The sequence below is a fragment of the Trematomus bernacchii genome, unplaced genomic scaffold (genome assembly GCF_902827165.1).
Source record: "Trematomus bernacchii unplaced genomic scaffold, fTreBer1.1, whole genome shotgun sequence".
Lineage (NCBI taxonomy): Eukaryota > Metazoa > Chordata > Actinopteri > Perciformes > Nototheniidae > Trematomus > Trematomus bernacchii.
This window is the reverse complement of record NW_022987409.1, coordinates 4,067,761-4,092,336: the sequence shown is the minus strand read 5'-3', so window position 1 is coordinate 4,092,336 and position 24,576 is coordinate 4,067,761. Positions and strand designations below refer to the sequence as shown.

The window sequence follows — 24,576 nt, the reverse complement described above, 5'->3', positions numbered from 1 at the left end:
GTTACAGCAAAAGTATAATGACAAAATATTAAATAAGATGCATGCATATAATATTAAAGATAGGAAGTACACAAATTACAATTTACAATAGTACCAGTAAAAGTATTTTTTGGAAAAAACAAGTGTAACATGTTTAAAATAGTGTGATAGCAGCCAGATAGCAAGTCAAAATTGTACAGTTATTACATATTTTGTTGAAGTAGTTAAATAGTCTAACTAAGAGAGAGCAGCCAAGAGCAAAGAGACATTCAGGGAGCAGCACATTCATCATCTAACAAAGTGACTGTATGCTGCTTTCAGGTACGCCTCTTAGTGTTAACCCTTTCTTCATTACCTTTGTTGAAATGTAACAGTCACATTGAAAAGGCTGTTGCATCTCGATGCATTTAGGAGAATTTGGACCTTTTAGCTATCAATTCAAAAGGGTTTCAAACCACCTTTAGGGCTTCATTTTGGGAATCTAACATGAAATAATAATTTCTATATCAAATATGATTTATTGTATCAAGGAAAGACTTGGGCACATTATATTGTTCTAAAATCTAGATAAAGCACAGTCACTTTTTTGGGATTAGTAAAAACATTGAAATTTACGTTGCACATTTCACTGTCCTCATTCTGCTGCTGTAGTACACGCAGTTGCCTGATTTTAAATGTCATTAAAATACAAATGCAAACATACACAATGTCATTTTGCTTAACATGCACAAATGTAATTCATATGGCAGGAATACTTTTCAACATCATAATCATCAAACCTTTACTTGCCAAAACATGCAGGCAAAGACTTGATGAAACACAGTAAATCAAGAAAGGTAAAGGTAAAATGTTAATTCAAAAAAGTTTATATACAATTCTTAAATAGTTTAGAATTATTTTAAAATGCTTTGTTTGAGGGAGAAGTTTGTTCAGAGGCAACAGAAAGTTGTGGGGGTTTTCAGGCCGACCATTAGGCCAGCATCTCATTCATCCCTGGGGCCCTCTAGCAGGTTAACCCATGGAGCTCGCCCTGCACAAATGCGTATAATTCTTTAAGGGACAATGCATGTAATATATAATTCAAGACACTTTAAATGGCATACAACAACTAGAAGAATAAGATAATTCCTCTGCATGGACCGATGCATGAAATGAAGTCGTTCTAGGCTTTCTCTGCAAAATGTTTTGGGGACTTTTGCTTATCAGCAAATGTCCTTATTTGGTTGAGACGAATCATTGGCCTTCACTGTAAATGCGCACACACACACACTAACACATACACATACACATACACATACACACACACACACACACACACACACACACACACACACACACACACACACACACACACACACACACACACACACACACACACACACACACACACACACACACACAAGAACATTTGCACGTTTTTGCCGCGCGGATCTCAAAGAACAGCTTTTTTTCCATGACGCAATTTCTCTTTTCATTTAAAGAGGAAGAAAAAAAGTCCCCCTCTCACACTTTTTTAGATGGGGGTAACAGCATGTTACGTGACCGGCGTGCAGAAAGGATCAGGGAAGAGGACAACTTGAACTTCCCCAGAGGGAGCTTATGGTAAGCAGTTTCTGCAGCAGAGTATGGAGCTGCAGGTGTTTGCAACTGTGTCAGTATGCATGCATGCGAAGAGATGATCACTGATATTCACATTATGGTTATCTTCTTTCATGTAAAGCACATGCCCCTCAATAAAAATGTGTAATACACAACTTAATAAACACGTGAACTGTCCTTTTTATCGGTACAGTAGTCCTTGCAGCCAGGCCATGATTGACAACATGTGTCTTATGTTAGAATAAGCCATAAATATTGTATTCAGGCTTTGCTTCAGTTTAGCCCAGTTTAGCAGACAATGGCTGATGGTGTGCGTGTTCTGAATGCAATGCTGTGTCCCGGATCAATGCCAAAACGTCTCTAGGTCCAAAAAAAAGCACTTTGTACCCCACCCCCAGTTTTCTCTATCCTGCGTTCATTCACTACGATGCGCGCTTAGTTGCAGGAGGTTCTCCATAACTGGTCCCCTGTGCAAGCCTAAAACTTTCTAATGAAATCCCCAATTACTTTTTGACAAACATTGTTTTTTCTCTCGGGGTGAGGAGGGCTTCCGACGTATTAAGAAGCGTTGCTTTTGCCAAGAAAACTTCAGGTATGTCTGAATAATTTTTCATCAACATTTTAATTTTACTGAAATACATATTCATTGTGTCTGATTGCAGATTAAGTCAGATAACCTGGGAGTGTGGTGAAAAGTTCTGCAAGTGTTGAACTGTGGAAGTTCGCAGATGTAAAGGTGTGTCGCTCTAAGTGAAGGGTATTGGAGATGTGATTGGTTTAACAAGTGCTTTTTCCTCCTGAAGAACATGGAGCCCAGTTCCACAGAGGGAGGAGCTGAAGAGACGCTCCTTAAAAATCATCCACCAGGTCTTGTAAGTGCTTACATTAAAATGTAAAATGTATAAATTAATAATCATTTTATTCACTGAATGCAGTAATTAAGGAAACTTTCCCACTAGCACTGAAGTTGTTTTATCTAACTGCCAATATAACAGCAAAGTTATTATTAACTCATTAATCTATTGGCACGAGATTCAAAGCATAGCAGCAAAAAATAACAATTTATTATTTTAAAAGCCAAATTCTCACGAATGAAGTGACTTTTCCGTGACTCTCTGAAGCGTCCCGTGGTTCCTCTGGGATCTGTCTGTCCTGGCCTGTGGATTCTGAGAGTCAGTGAGTAACATCTGGCTGTCAGAGTGACCCTCCAGATCTGCTGTCTGCAGCTGCTGCTCCAAGCAGGAGGGTCCACTCAGAGGAGGTCAGATCTCCCAACGAGAGCCAGAGGGGTCACCAGCGGGTTTATAATTTGCAGAAACAGGGGACAGGACGGTCAGTGTGAAGTTCATTAATATGCAGAGCACTCTCTGGCAGGTTATATCGTCGGTCATACTCGGATCAGAAGGCATGCCATTTTTTTCCTGCAGTGATTTGAAAAGAAAATAGGTTGGCTGCAGAACTTAGCAGTTGTGAAATATGTGTGGTGAGGGCTTTTTCTCTCCTTCTTCTTTCCACCAGCCTCACAAAGTGATACTCAAACATGGCCAAGAGCTGGAGGAAGAGCAGGAGGAGTTGGCCGAGCACAAGCCTCTAGAGCAGGAAGACCTGAACTTTGAGAAATGGAAGCGCAGGCCGTTACCCAAGAGGACGCTCCACCAGAAAATAGAAGCCATCAAGACGTACCTGTGGAATGCAGAGACCAGCGAATTCATGGGTCGCTCTGGGAAGAGCTGGGGTGAGTTGATGATTAAGAAGATTTATGTTGTTGGAAATGAAGGGGGGGGGGGGGGGGGGGGGGGGGGTGTTTGATTGATGCAAAGATTCCTTTTTGTTTTACTGCATGTGTCCAATAATTACAGATCTAATTTGAAATGCTTTAATAGTCTCAATAATAGCAGACATGGTGTTTGAATCTCTTTAAAAGATGCACTCAGGATTAGTTTAATGTCTCTGCAGTCTAGTGACTCTGCTCACTGTGCTGCGAGTGTGTGTGTGTCCTTATGCTCAATGTTTACATAGGTGCATGGACAATTCAGTGTGGCCCGACAAAAACAGACTGCCTGGGGACGTTTTCCCAGCGGGAGCTCACTGTCCCGGGCCTCGCATTGGCCGGGAATCACATTCCTCTACATCTTACCATGCTCTCCACAGCCTCTTTCCCAAAGCCTCGGCGACCTCATAGCTGAACTTAGGGGTATGGCCCCTGAGTTGCAGTGAAACAGATGCTCTTCTTTTCCTATCTATACAGCTTACTGCCAAATTGAGCTTTGGCTAACTTGATCTGGCAGTAAACGACAGAATAGACAAGTTTGTTGAGTCAATGATGATGGAGCAGCCTCTTGGTATTCACTGCCATGTGACGCTGCTGAGCCCCTTCCTCCCCCAGCCAGTCAAACATGATCCAACTCAGTGTAGAAAGAATACCCAAGGAAAGTGTGTGTCCCTTGCATAAGCTGAAATTGATGGATCCTAGGGAGAGCTCAGCTTCAAAAAACAGTGTGTGCAGGAGTGGGGCCCATGTGTGTGTTGAAGAAAGGCCCTGAGCTAGAGTCTGTGTGTCCTGTGAGACGAGTGTGTAACAGGGGACACAATACCAGAGCAGGGTGATGGGGGCTCCTTGGAGCTGGCCAGGCCTCTATGGCTGCAAAAGACCTTCACTACGATGGCAACCGGAGGTTCACTGTGTTCCTGAGTGAAAGGACAGCTGGGAGAATTCTCACTGAGCTCAAACAGAAAGTCCTTTGTGGCTCTAGGGACGCAAGGCTGGCTGCAGCTAGTCCCCTGTGAAATCGCCTGCACAGCAAAAGCCATTTAATGTAGAGCACGTTTGGCTTGATTAGTTGCTAATGGACTGTTAATTGAAAATTGCACAACAATTAGAGTTCTTGGTTTCCTTTGTTACAGGGTTCTCACATATGTTTATAACGGTAGATTTTATACGTAACCTTAAAAGGTTTTGCATGCCAGGAGAGGAGTGGTGGACAAATCATTAACTAATAAAAGTAACATAGTTTAGAAATACTCAAGGAGTTAAAGTCCTGCACTCAAAATCTACTTAAGTAAATCATTTGGTACAACTTCCCGTTTGAGAATAATAGATGTTATATCATTGAATTATAGTTACTATATAAACTGCAGTGTAGCTTGTCAGGTTGACCAAGGTATCCATACAGTTTTGATCTTAACCTAAAATAATATTTGATGAATTATTTAAATGTTCTATTACTAATCTGGGTCTGAATCATCAAAAACAACTACAGCTGTCAGATAGATGTCGTGCAGTGACATATTTGCCCTTGAACTGTCGTGGAATAAAAGTGTAAAGTACCAGAAAAGGAAAATACTCAAGTAATAAACCTCAAAATTGTACTTTAGTACAGTACTTGAATGATTGCACTTAATTACTGTCCTTCAAAGATTTGCGGGTATGAGGGGAGGACAGTGCTTTTGTATGAGTAAACAAATGAACGACTGTCCTGATTAAGGGACAGTAGCTGGAGTCCAGACAGCCAAAAAAGTAAACTCTTAATGGTTCTTTGTTCTTCTCCCCTCAGATCGGAGGGATGATTTAATCAGAGATGTGTGGTCTGTTATGTAAGCACTTTTGTGCTGCATCCAAAATACGCTCCCGAATAATGAAACATTTTCCCTTCTCTTCCAGGTCTCATCCTCCTCTTCTACGCTGCACTTTATACGTTTCTGGCAGCCATGTTTGGTGGCTGCATGTTCTGCCTCATGTGGTCCATTAGTCCCTACCATCCCACCTATAATGATAGAGTGATGCCACCAGGTAAATATAAACCTCTCCACTGCATCCTCCACCCTCCCTTTCCTGTCGTCTCTCTGCTCGTCTGTCCTTCAGTCTGTTGCTTCTACTTGAGTCTCAGCACAGTTGACTGTCTCTGGGTCTCCACTGGCAGGTATGACTATGGCCCCCGACTTAGAGGCCCACGAGATCGCCTTCAACGCTTCTGATCGCAAATCCTGGAAGAAGTACGCGAGGTCTATGGATGAGTATCTGAAACGTGAGTGGGTGTGATTTTAGGGGGTGATGTTAAATGATGTGTGGGGGGGTCAGATGAGGTTGTTGAGTTTAAATCAAGCAGGCATGCAACGAGTTAATCCTCATCTTCAGTACCTTTGTCCCCCTTTTTCCGTTTGGTTCTTGCAGAGCATGCTGGGAAGGGAAGCCTCTTTGTGGGCAGAGTGCAACCATTCAATACTTTTTTTTTTTTTCTCACCCAGCTTTTGTCAAGCTTCTTTAATCAGAGGCCTGAGTCTGGCAGGGCATTGCTGTAGCGAGGGTTTTATGTATGCCCTCCTCTCTCACTCTCTCACTCTTCCTCCCTCCCTCTCTGCCTCTTTCTCCCTGCCCTCCATTTTCAGCGTATAACGATGGCGTTCAGGAGAAGAAGAATATCCGCTGCACACAGGACAGATACTTCATGCAGGACGACTTGGAGGAGAGCGCAGAGCGGAAAGCGTGCCAGTTCAAGAGGTCTTGGTTGGGGGAATGCTCAGGGCTGCAGGACCCCCACTATGGCTATTCTCAGGGCAGGCCATGCATCCTCCTTCGGATGAACCGGGTAAGACGGTTGTCAGTCACAAAAACCTGTAAAACAGTGCCCTTTAAAAAGTACAAAACAAAAGAGGGAACATAAAACAGCAGGAACAGAGTTTCACAGGACAGTGGAAGCTCTCAGTGACATCTTGTGGCCATTTCAGGGAGAGGATGAAAATACATGACACCATTTGTGCACAACCTTTTGCTTTGGTTAACAATAATGGTAAATTATACACAATCCCATTCAAATGTTCTTGTTTCATACACTTTAGAATTCAACTTCTGGATGTAATATGTACGATTCATATAATGTATGAAGACATACTGATGTAGTTCAGGTTAAAGAACAAAAGGTGAATACTTTTAACCTGTAGAATATGAAGTTTGATGAGAGGTTGTCCACACACTTCTAGACATGAACAAGATACCAACAATATCATTTATGCTAATCCGTCTGACCGGCATAGTCTTTGGCAAACATCCCATTTGATTTTAGTTGGAGGACATAAAATATAGTAACCAAAATGTGTCCTTTTTTGTTTTGTACTGTTTCAACAGATTCTTGGTTACCTACCTGGCCAGGGCAAAGCAGTGAATGTGACTTGTGGAGTTAAGGTACAGTAACCATCATTACACACTGACTTGTAATAATTCTTATCAGCAAAACACTCCTGAAATTATAATGTATTCCTCTTTCAGAAAGGACCTCCAGAAGCCTTGGGAGAAATCCAATTTTTCCCGAAAAGCATTTTTGAAATGATGTACTATCCATACTATGGGAAGCTCCGACAAGTGAGTGAGAACGCAATGCTTCGGGATAACATATATACGATTATATTTAACAGTGAAATAACAACTTTAATGTCTTGAACCTGTGTATTTCTTCTGTCTCAGACCAACTACTCTGCACCGGTGATGGCCGTGCGTTTTTCAGGAGTGCAGTACGACTCTCACATCGTGGTGCAGTGCAAACTGCATGGAAAGGGCATCATCAACGATTCGCCCACTGACCGCAACCTGGGCAGAGTGAGCTTCTCCTTGGATATCGGAGCGTAAGGCAACATATTTCGCTGCCAGCAGGATGCTCCTGTGACAATGAGGCAGGAAAATGTACAAGAAAAAAAAGATTATGTTGAACCATTATTTTCCATGAAATATGTAATTTCCCTATTTCACTTAAATATCTTCTGCTTTGAAACAAATTTCTCAAGAAGTAGATATTTCCTCTTGTGTTTCTGTTGTATCTTTGAACCTTGAGCACCTGCACCGACACAAACAGTGCAGAGCACAAGACAAGTGCATAGAGTGAGTTACAATTCCTGATATTTTGTAATGATTAGCAAGATTAATCAAACTAAATGACACTCTGCCCATTAGTTAGCATTTCTGGCTATGCAAATCCAATTATGACTTTAAACACTACTAGGTGATTAGAAATATTATTGTGTCAGGTTAGATTATGGTTTTGTGTGCACTGCTTTCTTTGACAAAGTGTACTAATTTGTTTTGAATTATATTTTTCAAACTTGTATATTGTAAGAATTCCTATCATGAAAACACTGAAAGCAGGACTTGTACTGTACTTACACAGTAACAAATACATAATAAATGACTGCCAATACACTATTACTATATTTTTGTTGAATAGAGCATTATTACATATATTATTTACATTTATGATAAAGCATCACATGGCACTTGTCTTCTTTTGTAAAAACATTTGAGAATGAAATACTACACAAGACTGATCAATAAAGAGACATACTGTACTGTGAAATAGTTTGTGAGAGGTATACCATTTTGAAAATAACTATTTTGTGATAGCATTAATCCTGTCTGAAACGTGCTACTAAACATGGTATCAATGTTGTATTTATTCCTATTATAGTTCTTATAATAAATACAATGTTCTGGTATGTACTGTATGTTTTCTTCCACGTGGGACTGACATCAACTCAAAAAGCTTTCAACTAAGATATGTAATTATTAGAATAATTCTACAAATAATACTATATAACAAATACTATGGTTTGAATAAATAAACCAACAAATACAAATAAATAAATATATAAATACAAAGACAAATAGTTACATAAATAAATTAATACATATAGTAATGGCCATTTTTGGGGATGAATGCATTTACATATTCACTTTGACTAATTGTATGATCATCTTATAACTTAGTTCAGTCATATTGATGGTGTAACAAATCAGTACCAAATGTATAGCCAATCCATTGCTATAGTTGTATAGACATCTCGCTCAAAACCATACATGTGTTAAAGTTAATCATAGCAATTCAGGGTAACACCAAGGTCATCAGGGCGAACATGACTATTTTAGACAAACTTTGCACAAATTAATTCAGCAGTTTTGGAGATAGTTTAGTCCAAAGTGGCCATGTGAGTATTTTCTCAGCGTGAAACCGGACCTGCCCTTTTGGGAAATGTTAATTCCCCTGAAAACTGTTTTAGATAAGATATTCTTTATATTGAATGTTTTCGTTGCAGCAGCACGTAAAACAAAGTATTGGACATAATTAGAAATTAAAAAAAGAGTAGAAAATAAACAAGTATACACTATAAACATCTCGAAAATAGAAGAGAAAACAGAACTAAAAGACTGAAAATATAAATGTTGACCGTAATGTAAAAATCTGTAAACTATCTGCCAAATAAAACACTATTAGAGGGCGAAATTACAGTTAACACAATATATAAGTAGGACATTATTTACATAGGTTTTTAGATATTTCAGGAATTTATTTGTATTTCTTAGAATTTACAACAGTGAGGTCTGAGGGACACCATACTATTTAAGTAAAGCCAATGTCCACAACTCACAAGGTGGGGTGTGTGTGTGTGTGTGTGTGTGCGAGCTTCCTTGACCAAATGACCCCATGTATGGTGGCCTCTTCCTCTGCATGAATGATGACTTGTTTATTTAAAGCGCTTTGATGAGACATGACTGGATAAAGCCCTATAAAATGCAGTCCGTTTACTATTTACCAAATCAACTGGTGGGACCTCTGTGTGTTAACCTGCATAACCCCCTGAATGCCAGTGAGTCATGCTTTAGGTTATACAAACAATCACACTGTTGATCAAAGTTGAAAGGACATTTTGAGTGCCTCAGCAGTATGAATGTTTACAACCATTAACCTTTGAGTTCAGCTCAGTCACAAGACTCAGCAGCTTCCTCTACAGCGACTATACAAGGAGAAAAGAACGACAGTGAGACAAAACAAGAACGAAACTTTATTTGATTCCCCCCCCCCCCCCCTTGTGTTAAACAAGCTCATCATATCACAATCCTCATCAGGTGGAGACAAGCTTTAAGCAAGAAACTCAAAGGTGCACAACAGAAAGGCACAAAACTGTCAGAGGGGAGCGATCGAATGTACAGAACTGAGGATCGTATAAATTAAATATTACTCATGGTCTCCACTCTGCTGATGTCTCTGAACTGTCACATGGAGGGTAGTGCAGGGAGAAATGTACATTCAACCAAGTTGGATCCTGGTGACCAACGTAGGTTTAAATTAACGGGATAGTTCGCCCGAAATTAATAACACTCACTTCTCCTCTATACCTGTAGTACTATATATCAATAAATAGTTTTTCTGTAGGTTGCCAAATGTTGGGGTTTAAGCTGTAGAGATGTCTGCCTTCTTCAGTAAAAATGGAACAAGATGGCACTCGGCCTATATTGAAAAAAACACCCAAATTATACATTTAAGAAACTCAAGAGCAATGTCTCTTCACAGCAATCCCAAATCTGTTACTTCAGATAATCCAAAGCCCATGTTTGAAGAGTTTCATGAAGGAAGTATTTTATTTCTTCAAAAGAACATCCGAACTGCAGAAGAAGTATGCGTGCATGCTCTCTGGGATGGTGGGTATAGTTTTGTGAAATAGAAAATAGTTCCTACAAGGTCTGAGAATGATCCCGAGTGACCAGCCATGATTTCTAGAAAGAGACATTACTGTTGAGATTTTCAAATGTAGCGTTTTAGATCCGAGTACCATCTAGGAGGCTTTCTCCAACACCCTGCAACTTATACTTGAACTATATGCACAAACACATAGTACTACAGGTGAGAGGAGAATTTTGAGGTGACTTAAAATGGAACAACACCATGATGAGGCCAATTAAACAAATACTGCAATTGTAAATATTTTAAGATTAGTGTTCATTTCAAGAAAATAAATCTTTCTTACACAAGTGACAGAAACCTCACCTAAAATAACAAACTGGTCCCATTGCTGGTAAAGTGTCTTAGTTAGTGTCCCTTTCATCAAATTACAATTATGTGACTGTATGAGCAACAGGAAGTGTTTAATTCAGTTTAAATGACGTTAAAACAGCAGAGCCTGGGATGTGAATAACAATAGTGGAGCTTGCTCATTACATTCACATCATCAAAAATCAATCATTCTATACAAGAGAGTCATTTACACATATAGTATTATTATTATTATACAGCACAGAAACCGAGAGGGGAAAAAGCCTCTCAGAAGGAGGGGGGGGGGGGGGGGGGGGGGGGTGAGGTGGACGGCTACTCGAAGCCGTAAATGTAATTTTTAAAACATGCAATCTACAATCAAACGATGCAATATTGATCATATACGTTTTGATACTTGATTTAGTTATTGGCTTTAAAGCAAAGGAAACCATCGGGGTTGGTTGCTGGGATAAAGTTTTACAAGAAATAAGTTATGAGCAGGAAGTTTGAGGTGCTTTCGATGCACTGATGGGCAGGGAAGGTGCTTTTAGGGGAAGTAAAAGGTGGAGAGGAAGTGAGAGGAAGAGGAAGAAGAAGCAAGGTTGGATTATACAGACTGGTAGCCAGTGCGACTCTTCCTCCGGCCAATCAGGTAAGAGATAAGCACAAGGATGATTAGGAAGCTGAGCGCCACGCCCACTGCAATGGGCACCAAAAAACTCAAATCAGAGTCCAGGAAGCATTCTTCAGCTGACAGACAGACAGAGAGACAGACAGACAGCAGGTTAGTGGTTCAGTCAGCAGGAAATGTTATTCAGACAGAGATTTAAGTTATTTACAGTCCAAAAAGAGAGACAGAAGAAGGCAGAGCAGCAAGAAACCTACAAAAGTGTATCAGGTTAGAGGTCATGGTTATTAGATATTCACAGGCACTACAAGGAAATCACTCAAGTGGTTATTACTTGTTGAACATTCATGTCAGGCAGGATGAGCAAAAACCAAATCGTAAAAGAATAGTCAGACATTTTGGGAAATGTGCAAAATTGAAAACACTTTTCTGCAGCGTCAGCAAAGTGAAACTATTCTTCATATTATTAGACTTTGATATATTCAGTACATTAACAGCTGTTAATTAATTATGCAAGACTTTATTTAAGGTTGCCAGTAATAAGCCCTACATTTTATTTGTACATCACTGATTTTGAACTTAAAGACACATTAGATAACATGTTGAGTCTGTTTCCAAACTTCATATTAACCTTACAAATCTATCTATTTAACATTTCCCAAAACACCTTACCATTCTTTCACCAATACGGTCAGATAGACAACAGCACTAAACACTACATGGAAATGACAACACATTTGAAGACAAAGGCAGAGATTAAGTGTTTAAGATCTGAATGAGGAGAGTTAAACTAGAAAGACTCGTAGCCGACGGTCATGTTTCTCTTTCTCCCGATGAAATAGGCCAGCAGAACGATAAGAATGAGAACAAGCAGGGAAACTCCGACAGCTATGGGAACAAGGAAGCTGTCCCCGTCAGCCTGGCAATCCTCAGCTAGACGGGAGTGAAGAGAGCAGAGAGGTGAACGTCTCGCAACAGAGGAACCAAAATAAATAATAGTTACACCAGCTGAAGGAAAGAGGAAACCTGCTCTGACTTGAAGAAGTATTTAAAGCAGTGAGAGATTAAGAAAAGGAATAAATATTTACTCAGGCGTCCAGGGCAGCAACACTTTTATTTCCTTGAAACTTAAAAGACTAAAAAGCTTCACTTCAGTCTGACACACAATTTGAAATACAATGAATTATATCTATAACAGCGTGAGAGAATGGAGATGAAATGTATCCACAAAAACACATTAATTGATCTTAAACAAGATGGTCTTGCAGCACAAATTCCCTTTTACTGAACAATGTACAATGTTCTCCACTGGTGAAGCCAAAACATATATATAGTTTGAGTAACTGAATGAACAAAACAGAAAGCTATCACTGAGCAAGGCACAGCTATAATTATAATGAATCTGCTATTAAGAACAAGAGAGACTAACCTTGAGAAACAGTATGACATTTATACCATTGCTGCAAAACCATCTTTGTAATTAAGGCAACTGAGTTTATACAAAGCTGAAATACATCAAGACAATCACAAGCAAAAATCAAAGCTCATATCTGATTAGGAGCGATTCTTCGTACACATGTACAATCACTTGGAAGCAACTTTAAAAAGAAAAACTTGTATTCAGTGCAGTTTACCGTCTGCTCTGCTCCACTTCTGAAGAGCTGGGACAAAGCCAACAGTAAACAACACTCGATGCTAGAATTAAGCAACAACACACAGCTAATGCCATGTGTAACCTTGGCTTTCTATTATTACAGAAACACACATTCTGGGGCTTTCCTCTGTCCCTGATTCTGCAATCTGCACTTATTCCCTCGCCTTCAAGCGCCTGAAAACCTGCTTTCAGCTTCTTTCTACGAGGGACTACATGAAAACACAACTGTATGCCAACGATTTGTGTCTATTTTACATGAGATCACATCACATACTTCAGTGGTTCTTTAATCCTTGTTTTGTGACAAATGAGGGGTTGTTCTTTCTCGGAGCAAACCACACCAAGAGATGATGGATTGGATAAGAAGAACATTTTAAGGAATAGTTTGACATTTTGGGAAATTCCCTTTGTGCTTTTGTACAGGGAGTTAGATGAGAGGACCAATGCCACTCTTAATAAACATTTTAGTACATAAAAAGTGAGCTTTAGATGTTCCAGTAGGCAGGTTTACCTTCACCAACATTCTGTTTTTCAGATTGGTTAAATTATCTTTCACAGAAAAAACGACTGGCCTGTGACTCGGTAGAAACATGCAGCATTGGCCAAGGAAGAAACCATTACTTTTTTTGGAAACACGCATTCATTTTCACTAAAGGGAACGGCTTTGGTAGGAGTGATGTGCTTTCTGAGTGCCTTTTTAGTAGCTTCCTCTGGACAGACCAGGCTCTTCTTAACTGTTTCATCTCTTTGTGCTAAGCTAACTGTCTCCTGCTAAATATTGAATACAGACGGTATAATTATTGTAATCTAACTCTCTGAAAGCAAGCAAATATTTAAGAAAATGTCAAACTATTGTAATAAACTACTCATGAATTAAACTTTAGGACATTTTGTTTTAACGGTATTTGTTCAGTCATGAATATTCAACGTTACAGAGAAATGCCAAATCAATGTCTTCAGGGTTTTTTAACGTTGCCCTGATCCAGCGGTAGCCCTCAAATCTATACACAGATTAGATAGTGTCTCAATATAATGCAAAAAAGTAAAGAGCGCTTTAGTGCATTTAGATGTAGATATCTTCATGATGGGGAATATCTACACAACAAACTTTCCCTTTTCTAAACCTAATGCCAAAATGTATTCTGTAAGAAAATAAAACAAGTGCGCTTTCTATTCTCTGACTGGAGCGTGTGCAAATTTAAGAGACCTCTGAAAACATGTTTGATACAGCAGGAAAAGCACAGGTGTAATTAATACCACTAATGATGACCTGTCTATGCACTTTAATGCCAATGAGCCATCGTTAGGGTCATTGGTGCCACCTGGGAAACCAAAATGTCCTCCATTAAAAAAGGTCAATTTAGATTTAATCAACAAACACTTTAATTTGACCATCTTATGATTGTAGCAACATAATCAGGACAATAAATCCAAGGTTCCTCCTGCTCTACAGGGGAAAACATGGGCTACATTTCCCTTGACTACTTTGAAAATAGACTAGACCTTCATCCCTCTTAAGGAGTTTCAGGGAACAGAGAAAGAAAAGCTGATCGACCATCTTTCTTTAATTTGTGAATGAAATGTTGAAAATGAACGTTCTTTTATGTCTTATGTAAATAAACACGGGGATGAAAAATTGAACCATAACGGAAGTAAAAACAAAAAATGTGCACAAAGATTAAATAATGACAAATGAAATCAAAAAGGGAATGCCTGGAGAGCAAGTGCAGAATCCTCATTTGAAATGTTCTCATACATTTGGAGAATGCGTTAAAATGAATGTGCAGGGACTATTTGAAATGTAGCACTGTGCCTGTATAGGAGCTTTATATTTTGTATATTGTGTTGGATTTGACTATGAAATGTAGCTAAAGGTTGTGTGGATTTTGCACTTGCTCAATAACAAAAACAACACAACAAAAAAGGAAAGACAAAACATCTTGAAAACAAAAAAGAACATTTGGGGTAGACAAGCTAGGTCCTTGAGAAAAACACCAAACACTCAATTTTAACAAGGATCTCAGTCCTGATTCTAGTATCATTAAAGACCGATTAGGATACTGCAATTAAAAAATATATCCATTTGCATTTCAAGTCTCATAACGACCAATAACTTCAATACTGCGTCTAATGTTATCCGAGCAGAGACTTTAGTTTTGGATTTCCTTTATAGTTATTTGCCAATTCAACAATTGAACCCCAAGGACCAGGTTTGGGAACCCCGTGATTTTGATTGCAATCTGAATTTATAGGGTCTGATATCCAACATAAGTCTTTCTTCGACCAATCATGTAAGCGATCACAACAATGAGAATCAAGCCGGCCAGAGCAGCGCCAACAATGATTGGGATTAGGATGCTGGTGTCATCCAATGAACATTCATGAGCTGCAGATGAAAAGAGAGTAGGTCAACAGGTGAAGGAGTGATTTTCTGATTAACAACACAGCAGGATCAGCTGTGCTTAAACACAACATTTCATCTGAAACACTTTAAAAGGTGTCACATTACATACTGATTATTTAAATGAATTAGGATGGCATGAGAGATGATAGATGCACTTTTTATAAATGGAGATGTAATGCAGGAGGTAGGTTGGATGAAGAAGATTGACATTAGTCTAGGATGGACTTGATTAGAAATGGGATTGTCTCTGAGGATTTAAACCAGTGGATCCAAAATTAAAAAATCTGTCCTGTGGAAATAATCTGATGGGCCGGGCGGGGTCACAAAATATTTTCTAATTTCTTAAAATGTTGTAACAGTCTGAGACTTGCTTTGAGGTCATAAAAAAACGTAATTTCGTCTTTGAAAAAACTATCCCAAGTGTTAAACATCGGATTAAACCAAATTGAGATCGTCTTACGGCCCGTCCACACGGCGGCGTGCGTTGAAGCTTCAACGCTTCTGCCCATTCACTTTGAATGGGGTGACGTCACGCTTTGCCGAACTGCATTGTGGTTCCGTTGCTTCGCTTTGCTCGCTTCAAAAGTTGAGCAATGTTCAACTTTTGAAGCTTCGACGGAAGCGTCAGCCAATCAAATCATATGCCAGTACAAGCTCTAGCCAATCAAACCGCGTGCTTGTGTGTCTGGGGCGGGAGATTCATGTGATTGGTTGTTGGTCGAGTTTCAGACACGCCCACCGGCAAGCGTCAACGCACGCCGCCGTGTGGACGCTGCGTTACAGTGATTGTTGTGCCACTTGTAATTTCACAAATATATTAATCTCTATTTTTATACTGTAAATAAAATGTTCCGCATACCATTTCCATTTACCATCCAAAAATGTATGATCATATGACCAGACATAGACTATTCTGAATAAATAACCTTTTAACTGAAATACTGTAAGTAGTGCTGGTACAAACTAAGAAGATCATCCTGTTTTTTTTACCAGAATTAGCCTTTTCTCCACTATATGACTTTAAATATGAAACAGTTTGGTCAGCAGAGTTTAATAGACATTAGAGAATAACCTACCTGTGCTGAAGATACCCTTCTTGACTGCAAGGGGCTGCACTCTGAGTTCGAAGGTGTAGATGCTGAGATCGGCGCTGATGGTGTAGTTCTGCTCCTTGTTACACATGTAGGAGCTGCCGACGGCCGACTCCCACAGACTCAGGTTGGTGTTGGCTGCAGAAAACGCCACACCTTAAAAGAAACACAGAAAGATAACGTCAACGTAAGCTTGACTCTCGGTGTGGGGTCTGGTTTATGTGGGTAGATATGAGGCTTAAAATTACCAGAGCTTGTCTTTCCTGTGACGTTCAGAGCATGAAGGCGGAATTTCTTGGTGTCCTGAAAAGAAGAAAATATGCATCAAAAATAATTATGTCCCACTATAATCCCCCCTAGGAACACTCTCAAACACGAAAAGGGGAACACTGAGTTAGCCATTAGGAAAGGATTTTTTTAATTTTTATTTTGGTGGTCTAATGGATAGTGAGGTGGGCTGATAATTGGAAGGTTGCGAGTACAAATCCCGCCTGGAACACCACTACTAGTGTGCCCTTGAGTAAGGCACTTAGCCCTCAGTTACTCCAGGGAGAATGTCCCTGTAATTGGTCATTGTAAGTCGCTTTGGAATAAGGCGTCTGCTAAATGCCTAAATTGTAAATTATATTTTTGGGAGAATAAACCCCACAGATCCTCAACTCCGGTGTGTCTCACTCATTAACAACGCAACACAGAGCAACAAGAACGTTGTCTACAGTAGCCATGAACTCGCATGTATTTTCTTATTTGAGGGGGGCGTGGATGCGTGGGCCACCCGAATAGGTTAAGGGGCCTTTGGCTTTTCTTGCCGGGGGGAATCAAATTCTGTGGGAAACACTGTAATCAGTAACTTTTCAACTACACCTTAACCAGCTTAAACCCTAAACAACATTAAGAGCACATATAAACTAGTTAGCTGGATAAAAGCAATGTGAAACTTTAAATAATTTGAAAAGACAGTAAATTCATAGTTATCATTATTCTAAAATCTATCAGACTTACATTGGTGAAAGTGAACTTGATGGTTACTGTGCTGGACGTCAACACCAGCTCACTGCTGTTCACCTCACATTTCCCAGTGACTGCGGTCCCATTAGGCTCAAAGTTCATCTGGGGACAATAAGGGAGGAGGAGACACTCAAATCAGCAAAAAGGACTGGATTAGACTTTTACTCAGAACATGTAAAAACAGATAAGAATAGTAAGAAAGCAAAACAAGATTACCCAGCAAACTCATTACACATAAGTATTTCATGCATTTGTTTATATTGCAAATGCATTATTGACCTCAACGTTGACCTTAAACACCTTAATTAAAAAATATATATATTTAAAAAAAACGACACATCCTGTTCCATGTCTTACTATGCTTATTCCTTTCTCCCCTTATATCCATTTAATACATATTATTTGTATGTTCTATAGATTTATACAAGATAATTTGTACTTCAATTTAGGGCTGCTCGATTATGGCAAAAATCATAATATCGATTATTTGGGTCAATAATTGATATCACGATTTTTATAAACGATTATCCATTTACTTTGAAAACATCCATTTATTGAAAAAAAATATTTGAACAGTGTGTTTTTAACAGTTGATTACCCTGAACTTTAAGTATAATTCAACTGAAAAACCAATAAAAAAATAAATAATATTAATCGTTTTATTTTGATTATGTTTTCATAATCGTTGCAAGCCAAAATCATAATTGCGATTAAAATACGATTAATTGAGCAGCCCTACTTCAATTGATCATTTGCACTCTGGATTGCTCATGTTTGTACGAGTGGATTTTAAAATGTTTAAAGTGTTTTTAGATGTGCTGGAGCAGGGGTACTTTTTTTTTTATTACTATGTCCGTGTTGTTTTCAAATGCGTGTCATAATGGATCCCTTGTCTTCTATCTGTAAACCAAATCTACCTACGGGTACAATTAAATAACCTGAACCTTGTAATTCGGCATCAATGAACATACCTCTTCATCTTTGATTTTAAACCGCAGGCCAAAGTCGGCCAGCAGGCAGGCCGTGCTGTTGACATCAGGCTGGACCGTGTACTTCCCAGTGGTGGGTGCAGGGAGGGTGGGGGTCGGGGTGGGTGTCGGAGGAGGAGCAGGGGTAGTAGAGTTGGTGACGGGAGCATCGGTGGTGGTAGAATTGGTGACGGGAGCATCGGTGGTGGTAGAATTGGTGACGGGCGCATCGGTGGTGGTAGAATTGGTGACGGGAGCATCGGTGGTGGTAGAATTGGTGACGGGAGCATCGGTGGTGGTAGAATTGGTGACGGGAGCATCGGTGGTGGTAGAATTGGTGACGGGAGCATCGGTGGTGGTAGAATTGGTGACGGGAGCATCGGTGGTGGGAGCATCGGTGGTAGTTGAGTTGGTTACAGGAGCCTCAGTGGTGGTAGTTGGGGGGACGGTAGTGGTGGGAGCAGCAGGAGTTGTTGGTTCATCGGCAGCACAGGGAGTAACTGTGCGAGAGAATAGAACATTAATGTAAACCAGTGAGAGAATGTTTGTGTCATGATGAGATGTAATCATATTGGGAGGTATGAAACCCTCTTTAATGGTCACACATGCAGAGCACACAGCACACACAGTGAAATGTGTTCTCTGCTTTTAACCCATCCTAGTAGGAGTCTAGTACTAGGAGCAGTGGTCCGGTGCCTTGCTCAAGGGCACCACGGCAGGGCCCAGGAGGCGAACTCGGTCCTCTCCAAGGGCAGGTTAGAAATGCTCGGGGGTTATTATACAAGTAAAAACTAAATATTTTCCAGATTGAAGTTGAACATCTCCGGGTTATTTAATATTTATGCTCAGATTGTGAAATCATATATTTAGCGAGATCTAAAACATTTATGCTCAACAGATTAAATATTTGTTTTGTCATCAACCACATCCCTTCATTTCGCAGTTGGATAAACCTCGTTACACCACCAAGCTTGCCGGGTATTTTGCCTGCAGTGGATAACCTGATCAAATGATATTATGCAATCGCATTAAAGAAATACTTGACTTGATAAGATCTTAGCCTAAAATCACATATCATTATAGGCATCAGGACTTTGAAGAGACATTGTTATGAAATGAGGCGATAGCTTTTGTGCTATGGAACAACAAAGCGACAGACAGATTTGATATGTTCCCTACAGTTTCATCCCCTTGCCTTTTCACCAGCTGCTGTGGTGTGATGATTTTTAATGTAACCCTGAAAAGTCAATCTGTACTTACTGTTTTCACTTGTGCTGTTGTTAATGACAAAAGCCTGTATGAGCACGTTCCGCAGCGTCTGACTGACCGAATCAGTTTCGTACGTGTCTTCACTCTTGCATGAGTAGCAGGTGTCCACTCCTACATCTTTGATTTGAGGCTTCGCATAGATTGTTGTGGTTTCTACAAGAAATTCAGAAAACACATCAGCATCAGATCAAAGACTGTGATCATTGTTTATTCATTGTTATGTGTCTTTTTGTTTGCACTGTGTGGTGTAGAAGTTACCGGTTGATGTGGAGTCAGGGAAGATGCTTTCGTCGCCGAGGTTGTAGGAAAAGGTGATGGTGTCCACCTGGTAGATTTTTCCTTCTGTGGTGAAGTTTACACTCCATGAGTGTCCTTCTCCAAAATTAAGCTTCAACGTTGAGCTTGTGTCATCACATGTACTTCCATCTGATGCGACACTGGCAGGGAGTTCAAACTCCGCTGTTGAACTCTGAAAGAGAGTAAAGTGTGACAATATTTAAATTAATTATACAAGTTTGATGTCAAACTGATTAAAAGCTATCTTTAAAGAGACTAAACTCAGGAGAGTTTTAGTTACTTGGACAGATAAACTCGGAACGGTATTCTTTTAATTCATGCAATAGTATCTGCATCTTTAGTTGTTTTTTGCTTTATTTGAATACACATTTGTATTGTCCTAACGAACATCTAAATAAAAAAAATAAAAAGAGTTAACGATTTTGAAGCTTCAATTAAACGTATTTGATAACCAGTTCCTCATCAACTTAAATACTTCCCCTGAAACATGACATGAAATACAATGCTTTTATAGGCCAGCTGATAAGAAAGATCAATTAAAGTAGTCATGTTTTCAGTGTAGAGAAGAAAAACTGCCCAAAGGGAACTATTTTTAAAAGACAGGACTTAACAATTGCAGGATATCCATGCAGGAAAACTCAGTAACTGAAATGCTGAATTGCAAGAATCTATCTCTTTTGTAGGGCCTTCCCTCATTTCCCCTTTCCATGATGACAGAGATCAGACGAGTGTTCTCGCACAGTCACGCTGAGGCGTGCTGATAAGAGCTGAGCTGCTAAAGTTACTTCACAATAACACTGTGTAACCTGATGTACTAAATATACCAAACATAGTCATCTTGAGGTTATTGTGACCAAAACAACACACTCACCTTATCGACGGCGACTTCATAGGAGACTTTGAAGTTGACCATTAATTTAGCATAGAGGCATAAATTGTTGTCTTTGTCTTTGACATTGACCTCAGTGCCGTTTGACAGCTGGACCGCTGAAAGAAAAAGAAAAAATACTATTATTTCTTATATTCTAATGATTATTAATCCAGCTGTAATTCAATAGTTTAATATCTTCAGTAAATCTAAAGTTACAACAAGTGGGCATTCGTGGACACCTCAAATATACTATAGAGACTCGGGCCCGTTCTCATTTCATCAAATCCCCCTCCTCGACTCCTCGGTCCTCCGGTAGTGACCCGGAAATGAATTTCAGCGCGCCATGTTGAAGGACATCTAACTTCTCTAAATGCACATCGAGGACCGAGCATCGAGCGTCGAGGAGGCTCTCTGGAGGAGCTATAACCGAGGATACACTGATGGGTCCTCCACGGCTCCTTCGTGGATGCATTTCCGGGAACAGAGATGTTTCAAAGAGTCGTGACGCACGGACGGACTTATCTCAGCCAATGACAGCTCTGCATGCATCCCCTGGATATTATTTTATTAACTGCTTTCATCGCGACGCGATGTTTACAGTGAGAACAGCTGTGAGGTCCGTGCAGAAAGCAGAGCAGTGTGTATAATATATATCACTCAGTATAACAGGCCTACTCTCTTTATTTGCTTTAGTTTAGTAGATATCTACAAACAAAGAGTCGATATTTTTCTCAAGCCATTTAGTGCTTCACATAATAAAATACACAACAGCTGTAGCCTGATTATATGCTTTAGGAGCTGTAGGTGCGTGTGTGTGGTGTAGGTGCGTGTGTGTGGTGTAGGTGTGTGTGGTACAGTGTGTGCGTAGATGCAGCGGACAGACAGGTCTTAGTTGGTTTGGTGTCCTCTGCTTACTTTTAATACTTGTAAATAAAAGTATATATATGTGTGTGTGTGTGTATGTATGTATGTGTCCGCATCTGTAGCCTGTTATTGTCTCATTATACCGCACTGTCAATGAATTAAAAGTAAATATATAAGTCGTCATGAACACATCTGTCCATCAGACAGAGGGCTGCTGTGCCTCCTGTCATCAATAATGGACGTCTTTTTAAAATGACCGCTCAGAGGAGAGGAGTTCTCATTTCTCTAACCGCCTGCTGCTTCCCCTCCTCTCTCCTCGGCTCCTCCGCTCCCATCTCCTGTGGGCGGGACTAAGTCTCGAGGATAGGAGTCGAGGAGGGGAGTCGAGGAGGGGAATTTGATGAAATGAGAACGGCCCTAAGAAGCCACGTATTTTCAGAAAAACAAACACGACGAGTACCTGCATCCTCTATCAGGCATTGGATAACGAGCAGAGCCAATGGCATTTACATTTTCACATAAGTGTTTTTAAGAGCTATTTTTATGTGTTGAAGAATCATATTAACCCAGGTCGACCTCAGTGGACTAGAAAACAATAAAGTAATATTTTACGATGACACTATACTTCCAAACAACATTTTTAGTCATACTTGCAATAAGATCTTGTATCATTCTACATACTCTGAGAAGTAGTATAACATTTAACAGAAGAGAGACCGAGGTCCATTACTATATGGTTTTAGCAGTAAGCATCGTCATCAATTCAACAGCGGCTCGATGTATTATAAAAGTATAAAGCACTGACATCAACTCAAACAGGTCTTATCTTGCTGTAATAAAACAGTATCATTACTGAAGGGCTGAGTTGTAACTAGAGACATAGGCCTAACTCTCACATCACCTGAAACTATCTGACTAACAATTGGTACATCCTTTCTCTCACACAGATTTCTCAAATGTTGTGAGCCTGTCTAATGGGGAAAGGTTTATACAAGCGCCTTTTTAAACGTGTTATAATGTATAACGAAAATATTTCCACTAGAAACCTAGATGAAAGTCCTCATACAACACATCACCTCTGGCTGGCAGATAACTCACTGCTCCATAGTTTTAGTTTCTCCCTCTCCATAACCATGGGAAATGTACAGCTACATTGCACAACTGTAATTTAATGTATATACTTTTCTATGTGATATGTCTGCTATAATATATTGGTCTTTAACAGAACATTCCACCATATCCAGAATATTTTATATTGGGTATTATTTGCGATATATGGTAGACCCCCACACACATATAACAAAGACTATAACAACCCTGTTATGCAATACTACCTACTGTATGTGCAATATATGTATATATACACCATAAATAACTGCTATGTATACATATATAACTGTAAATATATATACGTATATGTATTTTGTCAAATGTCTACTTTTATCGTTAATATTTTTATGCATGCTTCTTAATTGAGCTATATTTGGCTCTTTACTTGCTGTAACAAATGTACATTTCCCCTCTGTGGGACGAATTCATTTATTCTCATTCTGATATACGTATTTTCTACTGCAGATATGTGCTGTTCATTTTTATTTTATTATGATTATACTATATTCCACCTTTGAAATATTTGAGTGCCTGAAAACATTGATGCTGAAACTGAATAATTTTCAAATCTGGGATGAATAAAGTATGTATCTATCTATATATATATATATATATTTAATGTTATGTAACTGCATTGATTTTAAGTTAAGCCCGTTTCCTAACTACATAATGACGTTAGCTCAGCGTTACTGTCACGTGCTAACTTACTGTAAACTGCATAACCGTTGCTAATGCTAACTATTTTAGCCCTTTAGGATATTGTTGATGCATGTTCTGTTGCTTACTTGTTTTAAAGTGCCAGTTTACCCAAATAACATTGGTGTGTGGCTAACCTTGTTTAGCAGCAGACATGACTCATGATTTTATCATTAACTCATCTTCAAAACAACTGTTATCTAACGAGTAAGCTAACGGCTAATTTGGCTAACACATTGTGGGAAGGCAGTACAGCGTGAAAGGTGAAATTATAATCACTTTCAATATGTTTTTAATACGTTGGCATGATAATATGAAATACAAATCTGAGGCTAAATATAGTTTCTTGAGCTTTTTATAGCGACTTTGCGGTGTTCCAGTTAGATGTTGTTGACGTAGGTAACAATTAGCAATTGAGCTAGCTTCATTAGCAAAACATCACGACTGCCTGGACTGCACCTCGAATAGTGGTGATTTCGTTTTAAGGCACCCTTAAAGACAATGCAAATAAATTCAACTGAAGACCACAGACAATTACGACATATTTTCGATCTCGTTTTTTAACAGAGCAGCACTTAGCCTCTGCACGGAAGCACCAGGCCCAGGCTAGTGTTATAAGTTTACCATTAATCGCAGCACTTCCAAAAAACCTTTTATATTTCTCAGTTTTTACTTTCGATTTAAATACAAATGAAGGTGGCGTTACGTACCAATTCCAAGGACGAGAAACACAACGAATGTAGCACATCGATACATCTTCGCAGAGTAGTATTGGAGTGTCAGCCACAGGAGAGGAGATGGAACAAAATAACCCGACAGTGACGCTCAGTCAGCGGTGTTTGGGATGCAGCTGAGGCACAGACTGTACCAGGAAATGAGAGTCATATGACAGTCTCAAACCAGAAGGAGGTGTTTGAACTGGTTTAGCTTAAAATCTCCTCCTTTTACCCAGTTAATGATTATAAAGTTTTAAAAGGGTCACGGGAATGTTAAGGCGTCCGGCTGAAAACATGCGTACTAATGGGCTGCTTTCATGTGATTGGAAATAAACAGTGACGGAATGTTACAAAGTAGGCCTACATTTTACTGCGGTATAGTACAATTTTGAGGGACTTGTACTTTACTTGAGTATTTCCATTTATTTTAATTTCATACTTCTATTACAAGGACATGTTATAGGCTACTACTCAACCTCGCCGATTGAGAATTTTACTAATATTAATAAACTAATTATGTATTGATTAGTATGTATAAAGAAGTTCAAATATTTTTAAATATCCACCTTTACCAGGTGCAAAATCAAAGTGATGAACCCATTCGTGCATTAATAATCATAATCCATTGAT

General features: G+C 39.4%; 2 protein-coding genes across 4 annotated transcripts; one reads left to right on the top strand and one right to left on the bottom strand.

Annotated features, from left to right (window-relative positions):
- The first annotated feature begins 1,994 nt into the window (after positions 1-1,994).
- Positions 1,995-8,058, top strand: atp1b4 (ATPase Na+/K+ transporting subunit beta 4). Its single transcript, XM_034138801.1, has 9 exons — positions 1,995-2,170; positions 2,382-2,450; positions 3,097-3,313; positions 5,240-5,368; positions 5,499-5,603; positions 5,965-6,164; positions 6,701-6,757; positions 6,842-6,934; positions 7,037-8,058. Exons 2-9 carry the CDS (start codon positions 2,385-2,387, stop codon positions 7,196-7,198), a joined length of 1,029 nt encoding a protein of 342 aa, XP_033994692.1. The 5' UTR covers positions 1,995-2,170; positions 2,382-2,384; the 3' UTR covers positions 7,199-8,058.
- Positions 8,059-9,389: 1,331 nt separating this feature from the next.
- On the bottom strand, positions 9,390-24,114 carry lamp2 (lysosomal-associated membrane protein 2). Of its 3 annotated transcripts, none has more exons than XM_034139072.1 (9): positions 23,941-24,114; positions 20,561-20,676; positions 19,651-19,861; positions 19,384-19,545; positions 18,127-18,623; positions 17,150-17,257; positions 16,396-16,450; positions 16,133-16,303; positions 9,390-11,931 (listed from the first exon to the last, which is right to left on the bottom strand). In XM_034139072.1, the coding sequence occupies exons 1-9, from the start codon at positions 23,984-23,986 to the stop codon at positions 11,789-11,791; spliced, it is 1,509 nt and encodes a 502-aa protein (XP_033994963.1). In that variant the 5' UTR covers positions 23,987-24,114; the 3' UTR covers positions 9,390-11,788. The 3 variants fall into 3 exon arrangements, with proteins under 3 accessions (XP_033994963.1, XP_033994970.1, XP_033994978.1); XM_034139079.1 differs by having other exon boundaries at positions 9,390-11,120; XM_034139087.1 differs by lacking the exon at positions 9,390-11,931 and adding an exon at positions 12,094-15,038 and having other exon boundaries at positions 23,941-24,113.
- Positions 24,115-24,576: the final 462 nt, after the last annotated feature.